Raw genomic sequence first — 26,915 nt, forward strand, 5'->3', positions numbered from 1 at the left:
TATTTTGTTAATACATTTGAAAAAACTTGTCAGAAAAATTTGCATATTCTTCTTCAGCAGAATGACTAGGCTATCAGGTTAAAAAATATTAAGTGGGTTAAAAATATTAAGTTCAAAGGGATATTAAACTAATTTGACAATTACTAATATAATATTTATCTCCATTTAAAATATGTTTTGAGCTATAATAAGTCGATATAGTATTTTTGTATGTATAAGATGAACAAGTATTCCCTTAGTCCTCTTCAACTTGTCAAATATTTAAATAAACATGGTAGATAGAATATTATAAAATAAAAACAAAATTAATTTCGAGAAGTAATTAAAGTCAGTAATCATTATCGATGGTGATATGAATTCAATAACAATGTATCTTTATCACATTATATGATGGCATGACAATAATGAATCAGTCTTCTATATTAGAAACTGGATTTTTCAGGATCGGTAACGTTGAGTGGGATGTTTTCCATTTTCAGGTAGACACCACACATACTGCCTAGACTGTCACTGATGCCAGAGGTAGGAAGACATTACACACTCTTTTTATACAATTTAGCACTTACATCTTAGAGAAAAACGGGTGTAACGATATTTGTCATAACAATTACAGAAGTTAACAATCTAACAACCGACTGTAACCATTTGATTCGACTAGGCTCTACCAAAAATTGAAAAACTTTCCTCTCAATGTTACCAATGAAGTTAGTTCAATAAATATATTAGGCTATATCCATGTTTTGAATCAGTTTTGTTTGTGGGCTATGACATGTGACTGTTAAGTCATTAGCTTCTTCCAACACTCAATTAAATGTTTAAATCTAGATTGATCGATCCTTAAAAAAGTTAAACTAATCAATCAATAAAGAAGGTCTTCATTGTTGCCATTGAATCAGGTTCATGTGTTGATAGTAGTAGTAGTAGTAGGCATTATAAGTCAGTAAATATAGTGTTCCTACGGGTAATACGACAAAGTTTTCTATATTCTTTTATTGTCTCAATATATTTGTTGGAAACAGCATGAGAGATTGCTCACAATAATAATGACACCACAAAAAAATACCGTAAGATTGCAATAATATCTAGTAGCCAAGCAAACAAAATGATGTACGGGGTCTCTATGTAAAAAGTATTAATTGTTGATTTATGTTTTAAATTATTGTACTCTTTAAAATTATGCTAGATTACATTGTTTCTATAATGCCTGGAAGTGGTAAATAATAATTTTTGTGCTCAGAAATATTTCTCACTTTTGTAGTAGAAAACATAGAGATGCAACTGATTCAAATTTGATGTATTTTCTGTTTTGTTAACAATTATATATTCCTTTTAAAATATAATTGTGGTTCCTTTTGAATATTCCCTTGTAAAACCTCTATATTGTGTGTGACTTCTTTCAGAATATAGATCAAAATCTACACTACCATTTTGGTCAAACAAAATTGTTATACCAAATTGTTCTGTTTTTGAATATTTAAGGTTAGAAAATTATGAGGTTTAGTAGGGAAGTAATAGGAACGTACCAGTACATAATTTTTTGCATGGTGTAAGAGAGTGAAGACATATTGGTACATCTTTAAAAATGATTTGAATCAGCTGCTGTTAGTCACATTAAACAAGAACAGGCTTTTTATTTAGGATTGGCATTAATTGGGGAATGGGTACATTTATGCAGTGAGAAGTGTGCAAGAGAAGCAAGCCAAAACAATAATTCTGAGCAATGACTGGGTCATCTTCAATCTCTTTCATATTTTAGTATGATCAGGCAGTCCATAGAAAGTAATAAAATATCAAATTAACTGGTGTAAAGCCATCTTTGATCTTGCCAAGCATTAAGAAGATTCATTATCCATATGCTGCACATTTTCTTACATTGTCCAACATGAAAAGAGTGAGTATAGTAATATAGCACCTTGAGTTGAGGTGCTCAACTAATCTGAGTTTGATTTTATGATACTATCTTGGAGGATGTTTTTTTGTTTTTCTCTTCCTCCCAGCAAAACAAGGTGACAGCAAATGCACCCCCGTAGCTCGCACTGATGGCCGGGAGAATTTATGATCGGTACTTCCCTGATTTTTGATCATGTTAAATGATTTCGGTTTTATAAGTACCGATTGCCAATGTCACTTGCCAGTAGTGCCTGCAGTGTTGCTAAAAATAGTTTTTCTGCATTAAAATACGAGCAACCCACATGTTATAAAACGTTTTATTTTATTCTCATTATAATATCCTAATAACATATGTATTATAGATATATTAATTTTTTAACTTATTAAAACTGTTTAGATCCAAATTTGTTGAAACCATTTTTTATTGATGAATGTAATTTTATGAACATTGCTCACTCCTGAGTTGGTGTTGCTGATGACGTACCGGTACGTTATTACTCTTGAAATGGTTAAAAAAACTAAGTTTACACTACTCTCCTCTCAATCAGAACAGACTATACACACTTCATGATCTTATCATTCAGAATTGTGACAATTAACTGATTACAACACCTGTAATATTGAAAGTAGTTGCAAGTACTCTAGTGGCTCTATTGCTTGGGGTGGTGTTTATAATACAACACTTTAACTACTAAAAAGTTGTTCTTCTGGAATTGTTAAAAATATATAAGCCTCTATAGTTTCCTACTGACGTTATTTTGAAAGAAACTGAGACGTTCACTGTCTGACAACTATTTTTTTTTAAGAAGGATTCTCTTATTGTTAGAAAAAATATTAAAAAGAGTAGCTGATTAATTTATTTTAGTTTCTTTTAATTAATCAATATGTTCCTCTAGGAATTTTGTACGTCTAGAGCTTCTGAAAGATTCTTCAGGTTTAAATCAGAATTTTCTTGGATAATTTTTTGTAAGTTTGTTTGTATGGTCTTCCCTAGTTTATGTAGGACTAATTCAAATCTGGTGGACTTCCTCCATTCACTTCCAAGCGATGCATCCAATGGAGTACTAGCTAAACCACATGGGATAGGGAGAGACCGGTCCCACATTTATTTGTTCATTTATTTCTTTTAAGGAACAGAACATCAAGTTATAGGCAAATACTAATCAAATAATGAACTATGTATAGAATGACTTGAGTTATAAAAACCTATATGTAGTCATATTTGCTATATTTATGGTCAATGCATTCTTAGATAATTTTATTAAATAGTAGTCCCACTCGCCAGAGGAAAAAGTGATAAACCTTCAAGATCCTATAAAATATTATCCATTTGTGTGGTAGAGGGAGTAGATAGTAAGGTACTCTTGTCCATGGTATTACTAGCAAGAAGAATAAGCTATCGCTGCTCCTGCCTTTTGAATTTCAATTAGGCATAGTTTTTGCTTATTTTGCATTCAAGCTATGGAATTTATTATTAATATATAAAAACACATTTTGTGTTTATAATGTAAGTAAAATTGGAGACAGGTGCAAAAATGATATACAGAATTGTAACATTTCATACAAAAACTAAGTCTTCTGTTTACATATTTGGATGACAGTGTGGTAGACTAATAGAAACATATTTCCTCATTTTGCATTGGCATGCAAATGTCATCTTCTTGTCATTATATTGTTGTCAGAGCAATTGATTCTATCATAAGTGAACAGAATATAATCCCTAGATCCTAGATTGTAAAATAATAATATATTTATCTGTTGTAAGGCATTGTAAAATCATGTATTAATATCGCCATAAAAACTACATTGAAATAAGTTTTGCTTTAATATATTAAAACCAACTAACTAAAGAGGAATTCTCATATATGTGCAAGGCCAGAAGTGTCCAAGAACTGTTACAACAGTGACACTAAGACTTTATTGGTAATAAAATATAAAAGCTCTTAATGAAATGTTTTGAAAATATTAAATCATAATAAAATTGTATTAAGGTATTTAAGAAAAATAAATAAGCAACATATCGTGCAACTATGGTAACAAATCCGTTAGTCTACAGGATAGCTGCAATACATATAGGCTATACAGTGTTTGATTTCTAGATAGCAAAACTGTAACCTCTCAGGGATCTGGAAAAAATTTTGAAAATATGGTTTCTCTAAACAGTGTTTTTATGCATTTCTGAGGTGCAAGTTGATAGTTTCTTGCATAACCAAAAATTTTTAATGAGGACCTGACAAGTACTTCTTAAAACCGTTTCATCTATCTGTGTAATAACTTATAATCAAATGTTGCTAGAGACTTGACTCTTTATACCTTTTTTCATTTAGGACAAGAAGCTGAGAAACCTCTCATTTCACTTAGTCCTAAAAGGATCTTTGCACTTACTTCCAGAGTGACAGGATATTTAGGATAGGTAAGGTTTAGGGTAGGGGTCACATCCTGTTGAGATCCCATAAAGGAGGATAGCAAAGAAGATATAGCCTCCCATAAAGCAGGGGGTAGCACTCCCTCATGTCCAGGCTGACAAAAGCCTTTAACACTAAGGGTGCTCCACCCACTCAAAACAGTTATCTACTGCAATATACCTGTATTAAATTTATCAATTCACTCCAATGTCTCGACATTTGCAGTTAGTGATGTGCTGCTCCTGAACCTCCATAGAGTTACCCAAATATATTGTAAGAGACACGTTAGTTTTTGCTGTACCCTATGTAGGTTCAACTGGAAGTTATAAACCATCCAGAAGTTAACTCTCCTGGGAAAACTTAATACACAGGTTTCTCTTGCTCCAAGGAAGAACCCAGTTGATTTTAGGGTTAAAAATTGTAAAGGCTGAAAAGCTGCAAGTAACTCCATAAAGAAATGCTGTGTTGGCATTACATTCTGTTGTGTTTTTGGATATTTGCTGTATTGGTTTATTTCTCTAAGGTTCAAAGGGCTATAAGTAATGGCAAACAAGAAAAACGCAGATCCTTTTCTGACAGATCCTTTTACAACATAGCTAATGCAACGTCTATTTCTGTTCTTGTACATAACACACATCTGCAAGAGTTCAGATTGTAAAGTTCTCTTTGATTCAGAAACTTTTAGTTTTCCTGGTAAGATTACCAACAATAATGTCAATCTTAAGTGACTATACCATAAATTTATATTAAGCATGGTGATAAACTGGCAAAGGGAAATATTTTTCCAGGAGGAAATGAACATAATGCGCAAGCTGCGCGGGGCTGGTGGCACCAACACCACCGCAGCGCAGGATGAGGCAAACTCAAACCCACAGCACACTGCGCTAGGACTGATGCACCTTAAAAAGCTGTTCTCCGAATATACACATCCTTCTCACCCCCTCACCGACAAGGAGCGGGACGACAAGCTCTATAACATGTTGCCTCTCTTCTGTAAGGTTGGTGTAATATTTTGTTCTGGTAGAGCTGTAATTCTGTGGTGGGATGTTGTGGTATGAATATTCTAACATCAGTAGCCTATAATTACAAGGTACTTGTAACATTTGTTTGGCTCAATTTGTAGTAGTTGAAAATGTCAAGAATATAATTTTTTTTTAGAATTTGAATCTTTTGTCTCACTTCTTTGTACAACTGACAGTAGTTACAGATTCAAAAAGCCAAACTCAGTGCCTTAATTTAGTAGCAAGATTGAAATTATGATTTTAGGTGTCATCTCAGAGTCAGACCAGCAAGTTACAGTTTAATTCTTGATTGTGTGCAGTGTGTTTATGTTGTCTTCCAGTAGATAAGCGTGTCATCTAATCTTCCACTGTTTCAATGGGATTTGTGTACTGACTGAGAAGTTACTCAAACCAAAAATATTAAATGGCATTTTGGAGAAAAATCATTGTCTTTATTTATTAGATAACAAAAATACAAGTACATTAAGCAGTGTTTTTACATGCTAGAGATGGCAACCACAAATTTAAGTAAATGTTGAATTTCTTTATAAATTTTAGCAGCTTAAGTATTTGTCTTATCACTTACACTAGATCTTTCAGCACATGAGCTTGAGGTCAATATTTGACTCGTGGTCATTTTGTTTCTAAATAGTCTGATTAATTAGTCTATGCTCTGCACTCACTTCAGCAGTGTTCAATTTTACCAAAAATATTGTATAACCATAAATATAGTCATATATAATATTATAATCAGGTTAATATTTAGTCCATTTTGCATTTATTATATAAATTTTCCTTTAAATAATATATACATTTTTATAAGAATACTTAAATGTAACTTGAAACAATTTGCCAATATATGCCCACTTGTCTTGTTTAAATTTTACAATAAATCTTAAAATAGCTTCAATATTTTTTATAAGAACAGTTTGATGTGTATAGGGTGATTATATTAGTACAAGTTGTAATACAAACTTCTCATAGGTTTTATAGAAAAGATTTTCCATCAAAACAAAGTTAAATGTATACAAAAAGTGTGAGTATGGGTTACTTAGTTTGCCCATATCATCATCATCATCTGACGTTTCCGTTATCACGGGTCGTCGTACACAGCCTCCTCCACTTTTGTCTGTCATTCCAGGTCTCCTCTTCCTCCACCTGCATTTTCTGTAGTCCCTTTCTCTCTATGTCTTTCCACTCTTGGTCCTCCCATCTTCCTCTCGGTCTTCCTCTTGGTCTTCTTCCTCTTTCCTCCCTCTCCAGTGCTATTCTAGGCATTCTATTATCTCCCATCCTCTTCACATGCCCCATCCACTGTATTCTTCTTCTTTCCATTGTCTCTTGCAGTGAAACTACCTTCAATCTTTCTCTGGTTATTTCGTTCCTTATTCTATCTCTTCTTGTAGTCTTCTCTATCCCTCTTAAAAATTTCATTTATGTAGCTTGCAATCTACTTAAATCATTTTTAGTCCACGTCCACGTCTCTGCTCCATATAATAAAATTGGTTGGAAATAAGATTTATACATTAATACTTTTGATTCTTTCCCTATGTTCCAACTCCACACAATCTTCTTCACCATATTGAAAAACTTTCCACTCTTCCATATTCTGTTTCCTATCTCTTCTCTTATTGTGCCCCTATCTGTTATGATACTTCCTAAATAACAGAAATTCTTCACCTTTTCAAGTCTTTTTCCTTCAACTAACACGTCTTTGTTATTTCCTTCCCTTCTCTCTACTTTCATTACTTTACATTTACAAGTTTGCCCATATATGACCTCTTATTTCCAGAAATTTGTGTGATTATTGCAATTTTTATGTACTATTAGGGCATTAAAACTTTCATTTGTTTGTATTTTTTTCAATCCTTATTAGTAAAACTAAAATATATTTTACTATTTAACATTTATGAATGTAATTAAAGAATACTTTAAGGTTTTTGTTACACTATCTTTTTTGTTATTAGTTTCAATTGTAAATATAGCATTAAAGTTTGATATGTATGTTATCGTTAGGGTCAATGGTTGCGTTCAGGTTGACTGATAATGTCAATCAGCAGTTGGTTACAATAATTACATTCTTACTCATGATTGCTCACACATCAACAATTGTTTAGGATGTTGAAACAGTTGCCTGTCAAAAACAAGGACACATTGTATTGCATATAAGTCAACATCACACTTATCTGTTGGATTAACAAAATATTAATTGTTTGCACTGTGCGTTTCATAACAATTATATGGATGAAGCATAGTATGATATTCAATTGTCTTTTGGTAAAATCAATGTCTATCATTTCTTTATAACGATTTATACAGTTGATTTCACAAAAATTATTAAATTAGTCTAAATTTTGTTATATAAATGTAAGTTATTCTGATTTATGTGTTTATTGGCAATTTTAATGCTTATTAAGAAAAAACAAATTAATTTTGCTAAAACTGTTTAATTTAATTCATTTTAGTATAAATTTCCAAACCATTGAGTTGTTGTAGAACAAAGGTATTCCCAGACAATTATTAAGATTTGTTGAAGTGGTCTATTTTGGAGTATATGTCCACTACTTTTGTACATTGAATTTAGTTTGTTTTATTTTTTTATGAGAACTTGTGTGATACTATAACAGAACTCTTAGATTATTTACTAAGGTACTTTGGGAAGAATTGATGAGCAGTACAACAGTTAACTGTTCTTTCTTTCACAATTGGCATCAGGATTATGTTGGTTTTTCCATTTTCCTGATATTGTATACAAAAATGTTTTTTGAACAAGAAGCAGTGGAAACTTTACTGCTCTTAAACCTATATAATCTTCTTCTGAACTGGTTCAGGAGTGGCAGAATATTCAGGATGGTTAAGGGTAGGGGATTAGATCCCTTAGTTCCCTCCGTGATGTGCAGGAATAGTGGGCACTTTTTCAGCCATGCAACCTTGGGAGAAGTTGAGGTTAGATCTGTTTTTATTTATCTATTTATTCATACTGTAATGCACCATTTCACATATGTGTCTTATATTGATTCAACTAAGAAGAATGCAGTTAGAAAAACTACAATTGGTAACAAAATGAAAATAACAATTGAAAATATAACTAAAGCTAATGTAAGCTATAAACAATAGCAACAATCAAAAATGTACATACAGTACAACCCCGATAAGTCGGCCCCCGTTAACCCGGAAGTCCGGCTAACCCGGACCGATTTTCAATTAAAAAATAAAAACATCAGACAAACATTTCAATAATAAAAACGTAATATGTTTGAGTGGTATAGTATCCGTGAATCTATTTTGCCTCAGTATTTGATGGGACTGTAAGACAGTGAGTGTGTGACTCATGGCACACGGCGGACGAGTGGCGGTCATTGTCCCGGATTCTCGGAAACAATAACAGACACGTATTTCCCTAAATCCTCTCCCACGCTACCGCCACGCCTGGCCCCTCAGTACCGTTCCTACCTCGCTCCGGAGGTCATGGAGATGCAGTGACCAAACTAAACGAACTAATGGCTTATTTCGAGCGGCAGGCAGAAACATCGCCGGCTGAATTGCTCATGTTGAAGAGACTGCGGGATCGCACAGCATGCAAGCGGCAGACGACATTGGCACAACCAAAGCTGACTGAGTTTTTTACCAGGAAATGAAGTTATAAATGTACTGTAAGGATTAATAATAATTAAATGTGCATATGTTTGATGTTTTTACAATTATAATGGGGTTTATCTATAAGTATACCGTATTTTATTAATTCTTCGGCTAACCCGGATTTTCGTTAACCCGGATCGGCCGCGGTCCCGATTAATCCGACTTATCGAGGTTCCACTGTAAATAAATACATGTAATAATAATAGTAATAACAATGATAATATTGATAGCAATAATAATAATAGTAATAAACATGGTAACAACTAATTATTACAAGGATAACAACAACGGTAATAGTGATAATAACAACAACTAAATTTATCACCCAACAGCAGTGATAGTAATAACATTAACATTACATTGTGACAAATATTAATTAATTAGCAGACAAAAAGACAGCAACCATGTTGGAAGGACAATTTAATCTTTGGTGCATAAGAACAGTGTGGCTCTCCCAAGGCCCCATCAAAACACTAAAATCAATGTGACCCTTTAAAGTTGCCAACTAACACCATCAACCACAATGCACTTCAGATTAAGATGATAACGGCCTTAAGATAGCTGCACGTAGATTCCTCCTGAAAGTGTGAAGGGACAGATTAAAGATGTTCACATCAGAATAGTTGTTTCTGTCTCTTATCACTCAAAGCGACTAGGGCCAAGTTCTCACTTACGTTTAGGTTTACTAAAATTGTTAACAGAAGAGAGCTCCTTCACACTAAAACAATCATTGCTCACAGTAATTTAGACACATATTGAACAAGTTATCTCTTTACCCGCCTACATTTCGATGTTTGCGATTGTGATATGCCATTCCTGGATATGCACTGAGTTTAATTCTATGATACGTACATAGTACAATATAATACAATTCTAAATAGATTAAGATATCCACGTATGTTACCAGGTGTTCAGTAACAGCCCCTGTACAGACATGAGTGAGAAGTTCCGTGACATGTCAGCATTCTGTCACCAAGTGTCGCGGCTGATGGTGAGTGAGATACGGCGGCGTGCCAGCAATCAGTCGACTGAGGCGGCTAGCTGCGCTATTGCACACTTCCTGGAGATAGAGGGCAGTGAGGAGGTCAGCAATGGTTGGATGCTGCTGTCCACTCTGAACTTGCTAGCAGCGGCTGCCGACCCGTCACTCATACAAGTATGTACTAAACTACATTCACTACGGCTGTATAAAAATTGTACAGCTTAAAAATGGGTAGTAAATCTTTTTGTGTACATTTATGAGGAAATGTTATTCCATCATAACAATTATAACTAATTTAGAAGTTTATTTTCAGTTACATAACATAACTATATTATAAATAAAATTTCGGTTTGTACAAAAATTAAATTAAAGTAGATCGAAACAGGTTGGCTGTAAAAGGGTTTATCAAGTCAGGACTAATGCTAATGAAAGTTAAACTATACATAAAACAGTAAAATTTAACTAAAAAAACAACAGTTTACATGAATTTCTATGCTGGTAACTCAAGTCCAGTAATTGTGACAGGGCACAAACACTTTCTGAACAGATTGCAATAATGAATATTTTGTAGATTGACAAATACAAGGGCTGCTATTTATGTTTCTGACCTTGGTAACACTGTTTGTTGCTAGGCACCAGCTGACATTTCAAGTGCAAAGTTCAGATTGTTAAACATAACCTCAACCAAAACTTTTTATTATTTCATTGTTGTTAGTGTTATTGACACAGGTTGAAAAATTTATCTTAGGTGAAAATGAAATTAAATCGTGAACATTTTTGTGTAATAATTTTTCATAACTTTCAATGTGGCCTGACACGATGAGAGTACAATTATGGTAATGAAGTGCCTTCCTATAGCACTGTAAAAAACTGGTGTAAAGAATTCAATCGTGGTCGATGATCACTCCAGGACGAATCCCGTGAAGGTCATCCAACATCGGTTATTGTGAAATGAAACATTGATGATGTACATGAGTTGTAAAGCATGATTGTCATGTGACATATCGTGAGATTGAGGCAAATCAATTAGATTTGCATATGAAAAAGGTTTAATTGTGTTGGATACCGCATAACCTGAAAAACGCTCAAAAGGAGGCTTGTGTTGAATGGTGCAAGAAAATGTTGAAGAAATTTGCTCAAAATGCATCAAAAGCAGTTTATAATATCTGCATAGGTGACAAATCATGGATATACTCATATGATCCTGAAACAAAATAGCTATCCCCATATGGGTCTTTCAAGACGAGCCAAATCAACCGACGTTATTCATGGAAAAAAACACATCAAATCATATGATTGCCTGTTTTTGTTCTTTGCTATTAGAGCAACATAGGACAGTCAATTCAGAATGGTATACCTCAATTTGTTTGCCAGAAGTCTTTGAGAAATTTCAAGAAAAGTCAAAGAAAAGACGCATCATTCTTCACGAAAATGCAAGCTGCCACAGACTGACTGAAACAATAGAGTTTTTGACAGGTCAAAACCTTGAATTGATGGGTCATCAACCATACAGCCCTGACTTGGCACCTAATGACTGTTTTTTGTTCCCGAACATCAAGGAAAAACTATGTGGGTAACGGTTTCCTACACATTAAGAAGCAGTTGTTGCATTCAAAACCCATGTCTTAGAGTAGAAGTACCTGAGTTGGAGTGGAAAAAGTGCTTTGAAAATTGGTTCCAACGCATTCACAAGTGTATCATTGTTGTATTTCTATACTTAGGCCAAAAACATTAATAGCAGCATAAGGATAAAATTAAAATTTTTATGTAAAAAATACAATAAATAATTAAAATTCTCAATACAATTTAAGAAACATAGTTTTGTACTAATTTAACTACTGCATTTCAATTTTCAGCAAAAAATATTTCTAATTATGTAATTAATTTCCTAGGAAGTATATATTTATTAATGAAGTTAGAAGAGAATGAGATGAAATAGACAGTAAACTATCATACACTTACAAGTGAATTTAGGTTGAGTCTAAACCTGCCTCCTTCATAGAGATTTTATACCTTACTGTTTATTTGTGTGTTTGTCCTATGTTCACAAAATAATGTCTAACCGGATAGAGTTAACAATTTGGAAATTCTGTATGGACGACTCTTTTACACAAGGAACACACTAATCAATGTTGGTAACTTTTCCACCAAAAGAAAGGCACTTTTTACTGGTAGTAAAGGTGTTTAACCCTTTGAATGCGAAGTGCTTTGGACAGGCTTTTTATATTATTTTCTATATAAATAAGAACAAATATATCGAATTACAAAAATCTGCACCCGTATATAATATTTGGCAAATAGCATTATACCAATCCCATACACCACAAACGTATCCAGTGTATGTACAGTGGTATCCACAGGATATCTAAATTTCCTGATTATGTATATCCATTGTATGTATATTCTCTAACTTTTTTGTGGATATTCTATATACATTCGATAATCCCTTAAATGTATATACAGTGTATATACATTAGATCATCCATGAAATACTTAAATATCTTAAATATCTCACACAAAAGTAGGTTACTAGTAGTATATGTCAGTTATACTCATTCAGTAAAGTCTATATACAATATACTATTTACAAAAGTAAGTTTTTACAAAAGTTACAATAAGTTGCACACGTGAGCAGGCACACTGCCATTACCTTCAAGATATCAGCTGCTGCACATCACCAAATACTATGTAATAACAAAATGTGGATAGGTACATTTTATTGTAAATTTCTTTATCTTTAAGGTGAGACTAAGTACAATGCTGTATGTCAACAATTAGTAACAGAATAATAAAAATATTCAAAAAGTTGATTTAATCGGTCCTCAGCATTTTTCAGACATTTTTCAGACAAAGGGTTAATACTAGGCCTACATGTTTTATATATCTATCAATTAGTACAGTATGCCATGTTAATTTGATGCCTTTTAATGTTGATTTAAAAAAATTAAACCATTTTGAACAATGATACACTGCAAATAACAAATCAACACATGTATACTTGAAATATCAACTACACATACATCTACTTTGTCAAAAATTGTAAAATATTTTAATTTTATTGCATTTGGTTAGCCTCTTTAAAGAGATATTTCATTTATAAAGTTTCTTTGCAATCAATGTAGACTTTTACTGACTCTCTAATCTGTTTATTCTGTACAGATGATGACTTCAGTTTCGTTACCTTCAACTCTAGTCAAATGTCTTTACCTGTTCTTTGATCTACCAGAGATGACAGACCCAGATAACTCTCAAACAGATTGTGAATTCACACCTCGAGAGAGAAGAATCCTTCTGCAGAAGATATTTGTACAGGTATGGTTTTGTCAGTAACAATTGTTAGCAAGACCAGATTTTTATTGCTGCATAATTTTTTTATGTACTTTTTAACCCTTTGAATGCCACAAGGCAAAAAATTTAGTACAAAAGAAATGCACTAGCAACTATATTGCAAGTCATATGCGAAAAATGCCAGGGAATAATAAGAAGTATTACCGGGCTTCCGGAAAAAACAATATATTTTTTTTATTTTTCATACTATTTTTATGAAACAGGTATCAAAATGTTTGTAAAAAAATTGTATTACAATAAAATGTTACAAAACAAATGAAACAACATAAAATAATATTAGTTTTGGCATGTCAAAACCAAAAAATGTATAAAGCAATTTTTATTTTTTAGTTTTTATTTTTTTTGACAAATTAATAAGAAACAATTTTACTATGGGAAGAATTTTTTTAATATTCTTTATAACATTGTTAATGTGAAAAAAAAATAATGGTTAACTTTTTTATATAATTACTATAGTTACATAACAATGCTTGAAATTATGTACATAATGAAAAAATTATTTTTCAGTACCGGTAACACAACACTAAAACAAAAATAATTAATGCATTACTTACATTTATCCTTTGGTTCTAAAGTATATCTAAAATATGGTCTTCATATTTTCCCAAAACATATGTACACACACACACACACACACACACACACACACACACACACACAAGCGCGCGCGCGCGCACGCAAGCACGCACGCGCACGCAAGCACGCACGCACGGGAGATATCAATTTAACAAAATCATTTTAAAGATCCTAACCTCAAAACGATGTAAACACAACCATTTGACCGAACGTATTATTTTAGATATTACGCATACTATACGTAGCGAGTTGTTTACGCGTCAACGATGTTACGCGCCCGGTTGATCACCGCCAGCTGTTGTTGCTTCTATTATTCTGTGTTTTTTTTATCTTCACTAATATAAAGTACTATGTGAACTATTATTTATCTATTGCAGGATAGTTAACAAATAAAACAATATTGGTTGTGAAAAGAATTCATGAAAAATAAAGCGTTAAAAATTACGATAACAGACGGCGACGACGGATCGTCGCCTGGCACTTTTCGCAAAGTAAGTCGGCGACGATCCATCGTCGCCGTGGCACTTTTCGCAAGGGTTTTTGGCGACGATGTATCGTCGCCGTGGCACGCAAAGGGTTAAAGTTAAAACATTTTATATAAAAGTTGTTCCGTTCACCAAGGAAATAGAATATGCAGCATTTTCAATTTCAGGTATGACAAACTCATTTTGCTTTTACATATATTATGGTTTTTGAATCAGGGGACCATTATGTAGTTATTTCTAACATTAAGAGGTATGGCATAGGTCCATGTCTTTGTTTGATCAGATTATGTCTTCAATAAAGAAAAGAAAAGACAGTGTATATTAAGTGCTCATTAACCCTTTGAACCCCGGCAACGAAATATCGCCGCCGAGAAAATACGCGAAGATCCCCGCGGCGACGATGTATCGTCGCCAATGAATATGCGAGAATCCCCGGGCGACGTAATATCGTCGCCATGGTATATGCGTTTAATACATATTTATTTGAAACCGTAAAATACTTATTTTACGAGTATTAATACATATTTATGAGTATTTTAGTAAAATACAAATTTTTTGTTAGTAATATAGTGTATTTAAAATAACATCTATGCTCAAAAAAATATATTACTCTTTGTTGCTACAGCTGTATTTGTTTACAAAGCGGTCTAATGTTACGTATATTGTCTTTGTGCTTGTGAATTGAGTTAAATGTTGTAATTGAGGACTGTTTTTAGTCACTTTTTCTTTAGTTTTAATCTTATAGTAATAATCAGTTCTGTGAACAATGAGTGACAACATTGTAAATCACCCGAGTGAATTGGACAGACAACTGGATGTTGACCTATCAGATATCTGACGTCTCATCAATTTTCAGTGATGACACTGATGTTGATCCTACCTATAGGCCAACTATCTCGGACTCAGATGACGAAGAAATGCCATTTAGTCAGCTATCTACTTCTCGCGGTAACGCCGCCGCTAGGCCTACTCCGGACAATGACCAACCGGCCTCAGTGAGATCGCGGTTGCAAAATCTTTATCTTTAGAGATATCAATATAATTGTTTTTTGTACATACATAAAACTAAATTTAGGAAAATAAAATGTGGGTGCCCATAGTAAAAATCTTTCTTATTTTTGAATTAAAAAATCTTAAAATCTATTTTTTTACCTAAAACACTATAAACATATATTTTAAACTTATTTTAATGTTGTTAAACAATTTTTTATACTTCAGACTAAACTTTTTCTGTGTACACAATTTCATTCTGGACATTTTGGTGTGTAATACAAGACAATAGCATAAAAAAATAGCAAAAATATTAATTTTTACGAACAGTATGGAATATAGCTGTTTCTGCTCCGGGATTCTCTGTAGTTCTTAGGTCAAATGGTTTTGGTACGTTTTTCCCACCATCAATATTTTGGTCTGGGGTTCAAAGGGTTAAGTATCATTTGGAATGGAATCAATTCAAATAAAAACAAATTATTGATTTTAATTAATTAATTTTGTGTTCCATCAAAAGACTAATTTTTCAAAATGTTTCCCTTTTAATTTGTTTATATAGTATTCCGAAAGTATCAACTTTGTTTGCTGTCCGTACAAAATCCATTTATAGAAAAACTAGAGATTTCAACATTGAACGTAATAATTGTCAGTTTTTAAGATAAGTGTATAATTTATAATTTTAAGCAATTTCAAAGTTAAAATAAAATGGTGATGAAACTTAAACCATTCTTTTTTTTACAAGAATTTTATGAAGTCAAACCATTTTTATTTTAAATTAAAATGATCAAATTTAATTTTACAATGTTGCTGTGTATCATGGATTTAAATTGTAAACAAGACTTAAATAATATTTTTTACATTAAATATTTTTAATCTGGATGGATTCGTTATAGATCATCTAAAACTAAACAATGTGTATAAGTGGACTCTAAACAGTACGCTCTTGTTGTAGTTACAATATTATGGGCAGACAATTTCTGATCCACTGAATTGCTGTTACAATTATATAAAACATATAAAAATTATTCATACCAAATTGAATGTATTGGCATTCAAACAAATTGTATAGCCGTAAATATTTGCATTACGTAAGTTTAAGTTACTCAATACAAAGTAAAAGATCACATTAAGTAATTTTTATACAATATTTATATCTATTTGCACATTTCTGGCAGAAAATAGATTTTGTGTGAAACACATTTTGATATTGTATGCTAGATGCTGAAAAAGGAATTTTTCAGTAGATACATTCATAATCTTTTTGTTAAATTGCAGCAGTTTTAGTTCACTCACTAAACAATAAGTGCACAAATTTTGAAACATTATTAACTTCTTCCAATTAAAAAGGTTAATATATTTTCTGTTTTTATGCTTCAATGTGTCAGGTACTAGTGAGGCTGTGCAGCCATGCTTCCCCAGCAGAGGAGCTTTCACGCAAGGACGACTTGACACTGCTGTTCTCTGCCATCACCAGCTGGTGTCCGCAGTACAATGTGTTGTGGCGCAAGTCCGCATCTGAAGTGCTCATGACGATATCCCGACACGGCCTAACGCAACCTGTGGTCAATTATATACACAGTGAGTCAGTTATGTAGGCGTACACATAACTTTACAAAAACAACATTTTTCTACGAACACTTTTTCTTATTTGTCAGGTTTAGTTTTTAGTAAGTTTCTGTTTGAGATTCTTAATAAATAAATTTTTTGATAACTTTCAGAAGTGTGCACAAATAAAATTTGTGAAACCTTTTGTTCTGAATCTGTATTTTTGTTTGATTAATCAAATACCTATAGCCTATTTGCTTTTAGCTGTCAATCTTGGTATGAGTTATGCCTTTCAATACCAATGTCCGGTGATCTGGATGTTTGCTATATGTTCCAAGAATCCCAGTGTCCGGTTTTCCGGATGTGCCAAAAATAAATATTGAGTAATATTTGTAAAGCTGAAATATTTATGTTAGCCATATAAAAATGTTTAGAAAGAAATTACCTTTCAGGAAAAAATTGGTTGTTGGTGATAAAATGTGGATGTCTTTGTTTTATTTTATCAGCTAATGTAGTGGTTACTTAGCTGTAGTGTGTTTCGTGTTTTGTGTAAAGTTCAGAAGTTATTTATCTTCTTGTGAGTGTTGTGACCCAGAATTATATTTTTGCATGGTTTTTATTCCAAAATGAAATACAATAAATCACCATTTACTGAATACACTGTAAGAGGATATGCTTTCGATAAAAATAATATATCAGACAACAGTTTTGAGTAAGATGTGAGTGAGCTCATCTGATTTTGTGGATGGTTCTGATGCGGACCCTGATTGGGACCCAAATCAACCTGAAACATTAGGTGCAAAGCCATTTTACAAGATTTTTCTACTGCTTGACCTTGTCTGTTGAGTAGTAGCGACTCTGATGAATTCAATGATAGTGTTATGATCCCTTATGTCCGCAAGCCCAGAGGTCGTCCATGCATACAAGATATGCATGATTTGAGTGATTCTAATGCTGATGTTGGTTGGGCAAATGTAAATGAAGATGATCAAGGGTTTATACCTAATTTCCCCTTTCAAAACTGGTGTAAAACATTGTCCCCCTCACAACTCACTTGCCATTTTCATATTTAAAACCTTATGTTATTTCGTGCTTGCTTCAAAGAATGATGAAATACATAATCCAGGTTCTCTTGAAGAAAAATTGAATACCTTGCAAACCACAAATGGTACGCGAAAGGTCGAATTTGTCATTATGGGTACGATTATTTAAAAGAAATCACAACAAATATAATTCTTACACTAATTTCTTTCAAAATATACCAACATTTAGAAAATTATATTCACTACAAAATAATAAATAAAGTGGTGGTATGTACCTAAATTTGTTATTATGGGTATAATCATTTTCAAAACTTAAAATTAAAAAAGTTAATTTTGTAATGGATATATTTTATTTTATTAGATTAATTTTACAATAAGTAAGTACTAATTTTGAACTGTTACTGAAATATTGGCTTAGTTTTGGGTTCCAAAAAACATAAAGTGAAACCTAGGTGTCACTGTCAAGCCTAGGTTGTTTGAGTCTGACAGCCCAACAAGTTCTCTAATGTCAAAAATCAGCAAAATGTATGGACATTATTGAATTGAGAGCCTAATACAAAGCTATAATTATCTATAAACTAATATAATAAATGATAGCCACGATATATCACTAATATTGTAACTCCCAAACACTTTTACTACACTATTATTGCTCAATGATCTAGATTGATGCAGGCTTAATGTTTACAGCATATTACATAATTATAAAACCATGAAAATATTTACAAAAACACTACATAGTGATTTTTTTTTTATCCATCATAAGCTCATTTATGAGTAATTAATACTATCTTACGAAATAAATACTTCTCGTGACTAAGTCTAAAGACCTAAATAGAAAGACACCTGTTTCAAAATGGCTAGATGAAGACGATTGTTCTGGAAAGCTTATGACATCACTGTTGCTGAAACAGTAAATCAAATTTCACCATTTTAATTATTAGCAATCCTTTCTGTTTAAAATGGCATATACATAATGGTATATGCTGATATATTACGCTGATATATTTATGGAATTAATACATATGTATATGTGTATAGTAAATGTTCTTTAGTTTATTTTAATATATAAACTTTATTATTTGAGCCCATACTATTGTTTTAACAAATACTTAATAACGTACGTTGTCATCACAGCACAGTCTTGTGATCAGTGTTTTGGTACCGCAATAAGTGGTCAATGGGTTAACACATTGACTGTGTGTGATAGATGCAGCTTACTACTATCCCAGCTGTCGTGCTGGCCCTAAATGACATGCAACTCTGTAGAATGCTGGGCGTTTTTGGTGGTTTTTTAAAATTTATTTGAAAAAAAACAGTAGCAGTCGTGGGACTGCCGATAGAAGTGAAAACGGAACTATTAAGTTGAGAGTAATTAACAATACGTTATAGTAGCAGTACATCTGTAATTGTAAATGTGACGCGTTTTTAATTTTTCAATTTTAAAATCCACGAAAAAATATTATCAAATAACTAGAAATCTATTTTACCACGCTAGTAAGATAAATCTTATACCGTAATAATACTCATTTCATGATGAAGAGGTTAAATATTAAAAACATAATTAAAATGAATAATGCAAAATTTTAAATACAAATATTCGTACAAATATTAAAAATTTTTTAAAAATATATTCGTTGTTTTCATTATTCATTTATCTGTATAAAAATATTAATATGTTTCATACTCACTTTTGAATTTCCCACGTGGTCAATTTAACTTTACTTACGGATAAAGTATATAATTGCAATAACAATTAAACCCACAATATTTTTAAAACTAATAAATTAGTTAAATTAACTTGGTTCTTTCGTAAAGGTATTTATATTGCACAATAAACTAATTTATTGAGTTAATACGGTATCAGTGAGCCAATGCGCCAACTACAGTTCCGGCAGAAACGTTCACTCATCACTTCATACGCTACTACAGGCTAAACTAAACTTCCAATAAAAAAATGATAAATTACAAAAAAAATATTCATCTATTTTCACACAACTTTCTCGCTGACAAATTTTGTCTGACCAAAAAATAAAAAAAATCCTCGCTTACTACTTTTTTCTTGTCATTGTAAACGCTATGTAAAATGTAAACAATAATCAAAATTATTTCAAAATTTTTTTTAATATTTAAAAATGTAACCAATAGATTCCCAATATTAAGAGCTTTAATTTGACGCATCTTACAGAATTTTACGACATTGGCTTCACTTTTAAATCGCGAGAGGAAGCCGTAAAGGTCACTGATTTTCGCAGTCTGTTTTCATACTCCGCTGGGACAGTTTTAACACAGCGAGACTGACTTTTTCATGCAGGTTAGTAGTCCGCGGCCAAGTCTACGGTTAAAAAACACAGCGAGACTGACTTTTTCATGCAGGTTAGTATCATTAGCATGTCGGTGACGCGAACCGAGGATTTTACCCTCTACCAAAACGCTCAACGCGCCTAAAGAAGTTTTCACTTCAAAAAAGTATTTAAGGTATGAGAAAAGTAATAACATGCCCTAATTCAGCTTACTTTCGTCTTTCTTTTAACGTGAGATTGTTAGTGGTTTTTTAAAAAACTACACATAAAAAATGTTTTTGAAAAACATATATTTTTGGAAAAAAAATTATTTTTTGAGACAGTTTTTTTATCTAACTAACTAAACTAAGCATATATACAATTGTTTACAATGACCCATTTACAAATATAAACTGTCCTTTGAATAATACAAATCATGTTTTTATGTTTTGTAGTTTTTTGATAAAAAACTATGCCGTCATATTGATGCGCCGCCGTCATCACTTTCGCTGTCAGCACTGTTTTCAGCATTTGTAACATAATAATATACTATGTAAAATATGAATATATTTTCATTTTATTCATATGAATAGAATATTAGTTGAATAAAGTTAATTTATTATAATACAAATTATAGTTTGATTCACGAAAACAATAACATAACCAAACTTTTAGACTGATGTTTATGTGATAAATTCTTACCTGAAGTATGTGTCTAATCTTCTTCCTTTAAATCAGGATCGATGTCAGAATCGTCAAAAATACTATCAACACCAATAAAACTATCTTCATCTAATACATCACTGATCGCAACGTCGTTCAAGTGGCGAGAAGCCATGATTGCGACATCGACTGCCGGCTGCAACGAACGTCACGTCAGCGGCACGTAAACAAAGCGACCGAAGTTGTTTTGTCATCAAGCTCATACAATACATCTGACGCTTTCTAGCGGTGAATTGTGTTACTAAAAACCCAAATAATATTGTAGAGTAGGCAAAACCCGTTTAAATACGGACAATGTAATATAATACCAATTGAAATGACAACCACGTAAAACTACGGGATTAGCATTCTTCGGAAGTTTCGCCGTTCCGTAAAATTACGGGATTAGCACTCTAAGTGTTAAGTAGGTACATGACATGTGTCATAGTGAAAGTGTTAAAACTGTCTGTATAACTTGATAATCAATCAATCCAGAAAGTAAACTGTGAAATTAAGTATCAGTTATCAAAACATGTCACGATATCAAGATTGAGATAGTTTACAAGATTTAATATATAAAGTAGGTTACATAAACATTTTAGGTTTTAATTCCTGCCACAATCAATTTAACATTGGTCTGCATTAGAAGTGAGTTAGAACTCATAATTTGGTAACTCGACTACTCTAGACCTCATTTCCTTTTCTAATCACGATATTGCAACTGATTTTAACTCTGGTATTGGTCTTGATCATTATGAATAATTTTAATATTATTTTTCAAATTAAGAATTTAAATTGTGTTTGTTATTTATTATTTTTTGTATTTCTAATATGTGTTTTACTACTTCAGGTAAGGGATGTGTGGCGCTGTGTATAGACAACATGCAGAGGGGTCAGGACTTGTCACCCCTGGAGATTGTGGAGATGTTCGTTGCTGTCTTCTGTTTTCTCAAGGACTCCAGTGAAGTGTCTCAGACTCTCCTAGAAGATTTCCGTACCTGCCAGGGCTACATGTTTCTGTCTGATTTTCTACTTAAGTAAGTTCACAATCACTTTTCTTGCCTTACTGTCATAATTCTGTTCCCATTTTGTTCAAAAAATTTTTTATTTTTTTAATTGGTATATTATTTATTAACCCTTTGAGATCTATGGCATCTACTATGTCGACTATATAACACCAGCATAAAGTGCTAGTGTCAACTGTGATGGTGATTCGTATAATAATCTGTATATAAATCAAAAAGAAGTTTTTCTTAAACACACTTTTAAAAATTGTTATAATTTTGTTTTAACAATAACAGTATATGTGTAATATTCTTCAATTTATTTTCAATGAGAATAAAATAATTTTTAATATCTTGTAGATAGATAGCTGTATAGTTGCTTTTCCCCCCAAATGGTTGCAAATTTATGGAATGCATCCCGTACTTTGTGAATGTTATTTTTTGTGAAATGGGACTCTAAAGAGTTATAAACACTATGCAATAATAAAAACTGTAAATCAGTAAACTTTAGCAATCAACTTCACTATATCATAGCAGAGAATGACCTCTTTATGAAAAGAAAGCTTTTTATTATTAAATATAGATATATAATTAGTGTCTCTAAAATCAATGGTACATCTAAGCTATTATGTAAAACTCTAATGGTATGTATGTTTGTATGTTTTACTCAATTATGTAAAAACTACTGAACCGATTGTATTGAAATTTTACATGGTCATTCTTAAGGTCTCAGGTTAACATCCTATTTTGAAAATCCCTCTGAGCTATGCCCCATGTCTTTAAAAGTTGCAAAAAAATCTTATCTTGGTCTCTAAAGTTGCATTACAGCAAACAGATGTTATTAATTGAAAGAGCCTTTTAACACATTGGCCTTGTATCACGGAACGGTTCCGTGACAGCTAGTCTGGGCTCAAAATTTATACCACGGAACCGTTCCGTGACAAGTACAGCTCCATCTAAATAATTTTTTTTTTAAACTCCTTTTTCAACCAAATGTTAGTATAAATTAGACTAATATTGTTGTAACACATAAGACAAACTGCAATACTACAGTTAATTGAAATTTAAATTAATAATAAGTTAACATAAGAATATTAGTGTACTACAAGAGACAGAACATACTATTGACAGAAGTTGTGTCGTTAGCATAAAATATTGTATAACTGCTTAAAATTAATAGTAGATCACTAACTATCAAAGTAAATAACAACAGCCCCAATACAGAATCCTGTGGTAACCTATGTTTGATATAGGCTATATGTGATTTTTCTTTACCTACACCCACAACTTGTTGACGATTTCTAAGAAATGATTTAATTAGATTAAATTTACTCCACTAAATCCATAATAAGCAAACTTATGAAATAGTGTTATGTGATCAACAACATAAAAGCTTACTCAGATACTCAGATTGCAAAATGTTGTCTATGAAAAGGTCTTTGGTTCAAATGCCTCAATGATTGGTTCAGTTATATTGTGAATAATGCTTTTCAGAAAATTACAATTACTTGAATTTTAACAATCATTCATATCAATACTATCAAACTTATGAACAATATTTAGAACTACTACTTCTTGAAAAATAAACTTTTGCATATCAGTTTGATAAGGACTATTTTTATTTAGAAAATAAGATACAGTGTCATTAGTTTATGTGCATATATCACTGGTTATTTTTTTCTATAGACTGAATACAAAAATTATTAAATTCATTTGGAGATAATCCAACAGTGTCTCAAAAAATGTTTGCAACAAAATTTATGATTTTCCAAGCACCTGTGCATTTATTGTTTGATTTTTCTATCTTTTCTACATTATTTGAATACTTGGCCTTGTTGATAGCATACTGATATTCTTTCTTGGTCTTAATGTAGAGCAATCCAGTTGAATCTGTTTTGTATAGTCTGTATGCAGAAAATAAATGCGCATAGATTTCTTACAACAATAAAAGAAAAAGACTTCATATAATTCTTTAATATTTCGACAAATGTCGTTCTCAAAAAGGATAAAAATATGTATCATATATATATATCGTGTGTGTGTGTGTGTGTGTGTGCACGCACGTGTGGGTGTGTGCGTGTATATATACTGTGCATGTTTATATCTTAAAATATTTTATCATAGCTATATATAGCTATATTTTATCATAGTGGTTTAGTGGTTTGAGATTTTTTGCTGGATGCTCCTACTGGCCAGATTTGCTTTAATAATAACAGAACAAAACTATTCAGTATATTACATTCTTAGTTAGTATTTATGGTTGAAGGGAACAATGAGCTAGATTTTAATATTATAATTTAGATAAGATAGGAAGAGCAGGATTACCTTTACAAAAATGGTAGGATATTCCTCTTCTTCATAGAGGGTGTTCTTTTTAATGGCTCTATGAGGAAGAAGAGTAATATTGTTCCAGTCTGGTAAAGGTAAGCCTTTTTATCCTTTTCTGTCTAAATTATTTTTACTATTTAGTTATTATTTGTATAAGAGTCAGCTTTGAATCCAGAATTAAAACCACATTTTTTTGTTGGTATTTAATTTTTGTTTGTATTAGTCCATATGTAATAAAAATAGTGATTTTTTTACTCAGACTATATTCTATATTTTTAGTAACTACAAATAATACAGGAATTGGAGTCAAGACTGCAACTTTGGTACTAGAATTAAATTCTTTTTGGAATCAGCCCATCACTAAGTTGTAACCTTTTTGTAGAAAATAAGTTGTCAGTAATTTTATTGATCTAAATGAATGGGTTGTAGGCTGGAACAGGATAAGTCTGCCGAGGCAGGGGAGGCAATCCGCAACCTGGTGTTGATGGTGGCAAGCCTGTGTATGTGTGGCTACACGGAACTGCGACCTAGCCCCGCCAGCATGGGCTCTCTCTTCCAGATGATGGGCTTTACTTTGCCGCAGCCCCAGGGTAGAGGTGCGCCTTTTGGTAACAATTTTTTTACTCTCCTTAGGGTGTTGCTTCTTGGATGGCTGGACACGAAATGATTGCACTCTGACATCACTAACCAGGTGACATTAAATGCCTCAGGGATATCATGTTCTGCTCTGATTCTAATGAAGAACTGTTAAAAGGTTTTCCACTTGTAATTTCTCCCATTCTCCTAAATGCGACAAATTCAATAGCAACTTAAACCCTGTCCTTTTCACAATTAATGTGAATATCACATTTTATTATTGACAATGATTTAGATTGAGTTATTTTTTATTATTAATCTGCATAAATGGCCGCAAAGAATTTTAAATGATATTCTAAATTAAATTTTTTACTAGAATTTTTTTTAAAATCCCTGTTAGCAGTTCCTCTGTTAAATAATAATAACCATTGAACTCCTTGGGAGTTCATTTATTTAACAACTTACAATGAGGCATATTTGCGTAGTTTGAAATATGTACTTTTTTGAACATTTTTATTATAACTATATGCAACATTTTCCAAAAGTTATCTGCACATCTATGAACTGTAAATAATAAATTATTAGTTTCCAAAACATTGCTGATACTACCTTTTTGGAACAATTTCCATGAGTATGGAAATACCAATATTCAGTATATTGGTATTATAAGTTTTTCATATTAAATTAAAAACCAAATCTCAATGGAAATTGAATCCTTTGTGTTTGGGATGGCATTTAAGAAATTTCCCATCAGGCTGAGTGGCCAGCACTTATGTTTCAGTAGCAACAACTTAGACTACAAAACATTTTTTTTAATGGCAAACTGTGCAAGTTATATGGAAATAAGAAGAAATCATTAGTGACTAGGTGTAGCTGGACAAAGCAAGTTACTGAATATAACTGTGCTGGCAAAGGAATGGTGGCTATCCAAGTGCAAAGTATTATCTTTTTGTAAATAAAATGCAACTTAGCATCTATTATCGTTCTGAAGACAAATCTTACGTAATGCACCAAACAAAAAATTTAATTAAAAAAATAAGTTTGATAAAATATATACGTATAAATTAAAAATACATTTATTTGACTTCTACACTATTGAATAATTGAATAATTAGGTGTAGTAAAAGTTATTACTTACCAAAAAAACTTACCACTTCAGACTAAAGTCCTTTTTTTTACTTTTTACAAATTATATTGATGAAATACCATATTAATTCAAGCATATAAAGAGGCAATAGTTCACTGTTTCCTTTATTGGTGCTATAATCATGACATATTCATTATTTGTGATTCAAGTTATGGTTTTATGTAGTAGAATTAATATTTATGCTGGGAAAGTTGTGTGTTTTAGTTTGCACAGTGAATATATTGTGGGGAGTTACAATTGTTCAAGTTTGTCATGTTTCGTTTTTATGTGTTAATGTCTGTGTTGGGCACGATCATACCATAATGCACCTGAATAACTTACAAAATAGTGTAATGAGGCAAAAAGTGGAACGAGATTTAATTTTGTCAATAAAGTTTGGTAAATACTTGGAATATGTACTGAGAATCGATGCATCTCTAGGTATATATATATCGAAATGACAAGGAAATGAAGTATCTAGCATTATTCCCCCCCTTAAAACTCCCATTTCTAAAGCGATCCCTCTCCTCATTAATAACTCATGGTGGGAGGGGGTTGGGGGATGATCTTAGACATTGCTTACAACAACTAAATTTAAAAAAATGTATACATACTTTTATTTGAGTTTTGTAGAAAAACAAACATGGCTGTGTGCAATTTTTCAACTGCTGAATTGGTTTTGATATTTCTAATATTATTTTTACATAGATGACAAGAATTAACTTTTGGTATATATTCAGTGTTTTGTTATGCATAGATTTTTAAGGTTTAGTTTGAAAAAATATAAAGACAGCGTAATTGTGCAGTGATTTAATTTTGTTTTTTATATACCTACTTTTTTGTCCTAGAGGGTGTGGTTTATTACAGTCTAATAAAGAAGAGGTAAAAATTCCATAACTGCAGTTTTAAAAGTTAAAAAGCCAAAAAACCTTTTATTTATTATTTAAAAATATCAACATTTGTGATGTGATAATAGTGTTTGTAGACTAAACT

The 26,915-nt window shown here is 32.0% G+C and overlaps 1 protein-coding gene across 1 annotated transcript in view; it reads left to right on the forward strand.

Moving 5' to 3' along the window:
* Positions 1–374: 374 nt before the first annotated feature.
* LOC124359086 (WD repeat and FYVE domain-containing protein 3-like) overlaps positions 375–26,915 on the forward strand; it is a 178,529-nt gene continuing 151,988 nt past the window's right edge. The window contains 7 exon segments of the mRNA XM_046811521.1: positions 375–522; positions 5,084–5,293; positions 9,843–10,091; positions 13,077–13,229; positions 16,702–16,894; positions 21,739–21,925; positions 24,650–24,816. Coding sequence (XP_046667477.1) covers positions 514–522; positions 5,084–5,293; positions 9,843–10,091; positions 13,077–13,229; positions 16,702–16,894; positions 21,739–21,925; positions 24,650–24,816 — 1,168 coding nt within the window. The 5' untranslated portion in view covers positions 375–513.

Source organism: Homalodisca vitripennis, chromosome 4, assembly GCF_021130785.1.
Source record: "Homalodisca vitripennis isolate AUS2020 chromosome 4, UT_GWSS_2.1, whole genome shotgun sequence".
In the NCBI taxonomy this organism is placed as follows: Eukaryota; Metazoa; Arthropoda; class Insecta; order Hemiptera; family Cicadellidae; genus Homalodisca; species Homalodisca vitripennis.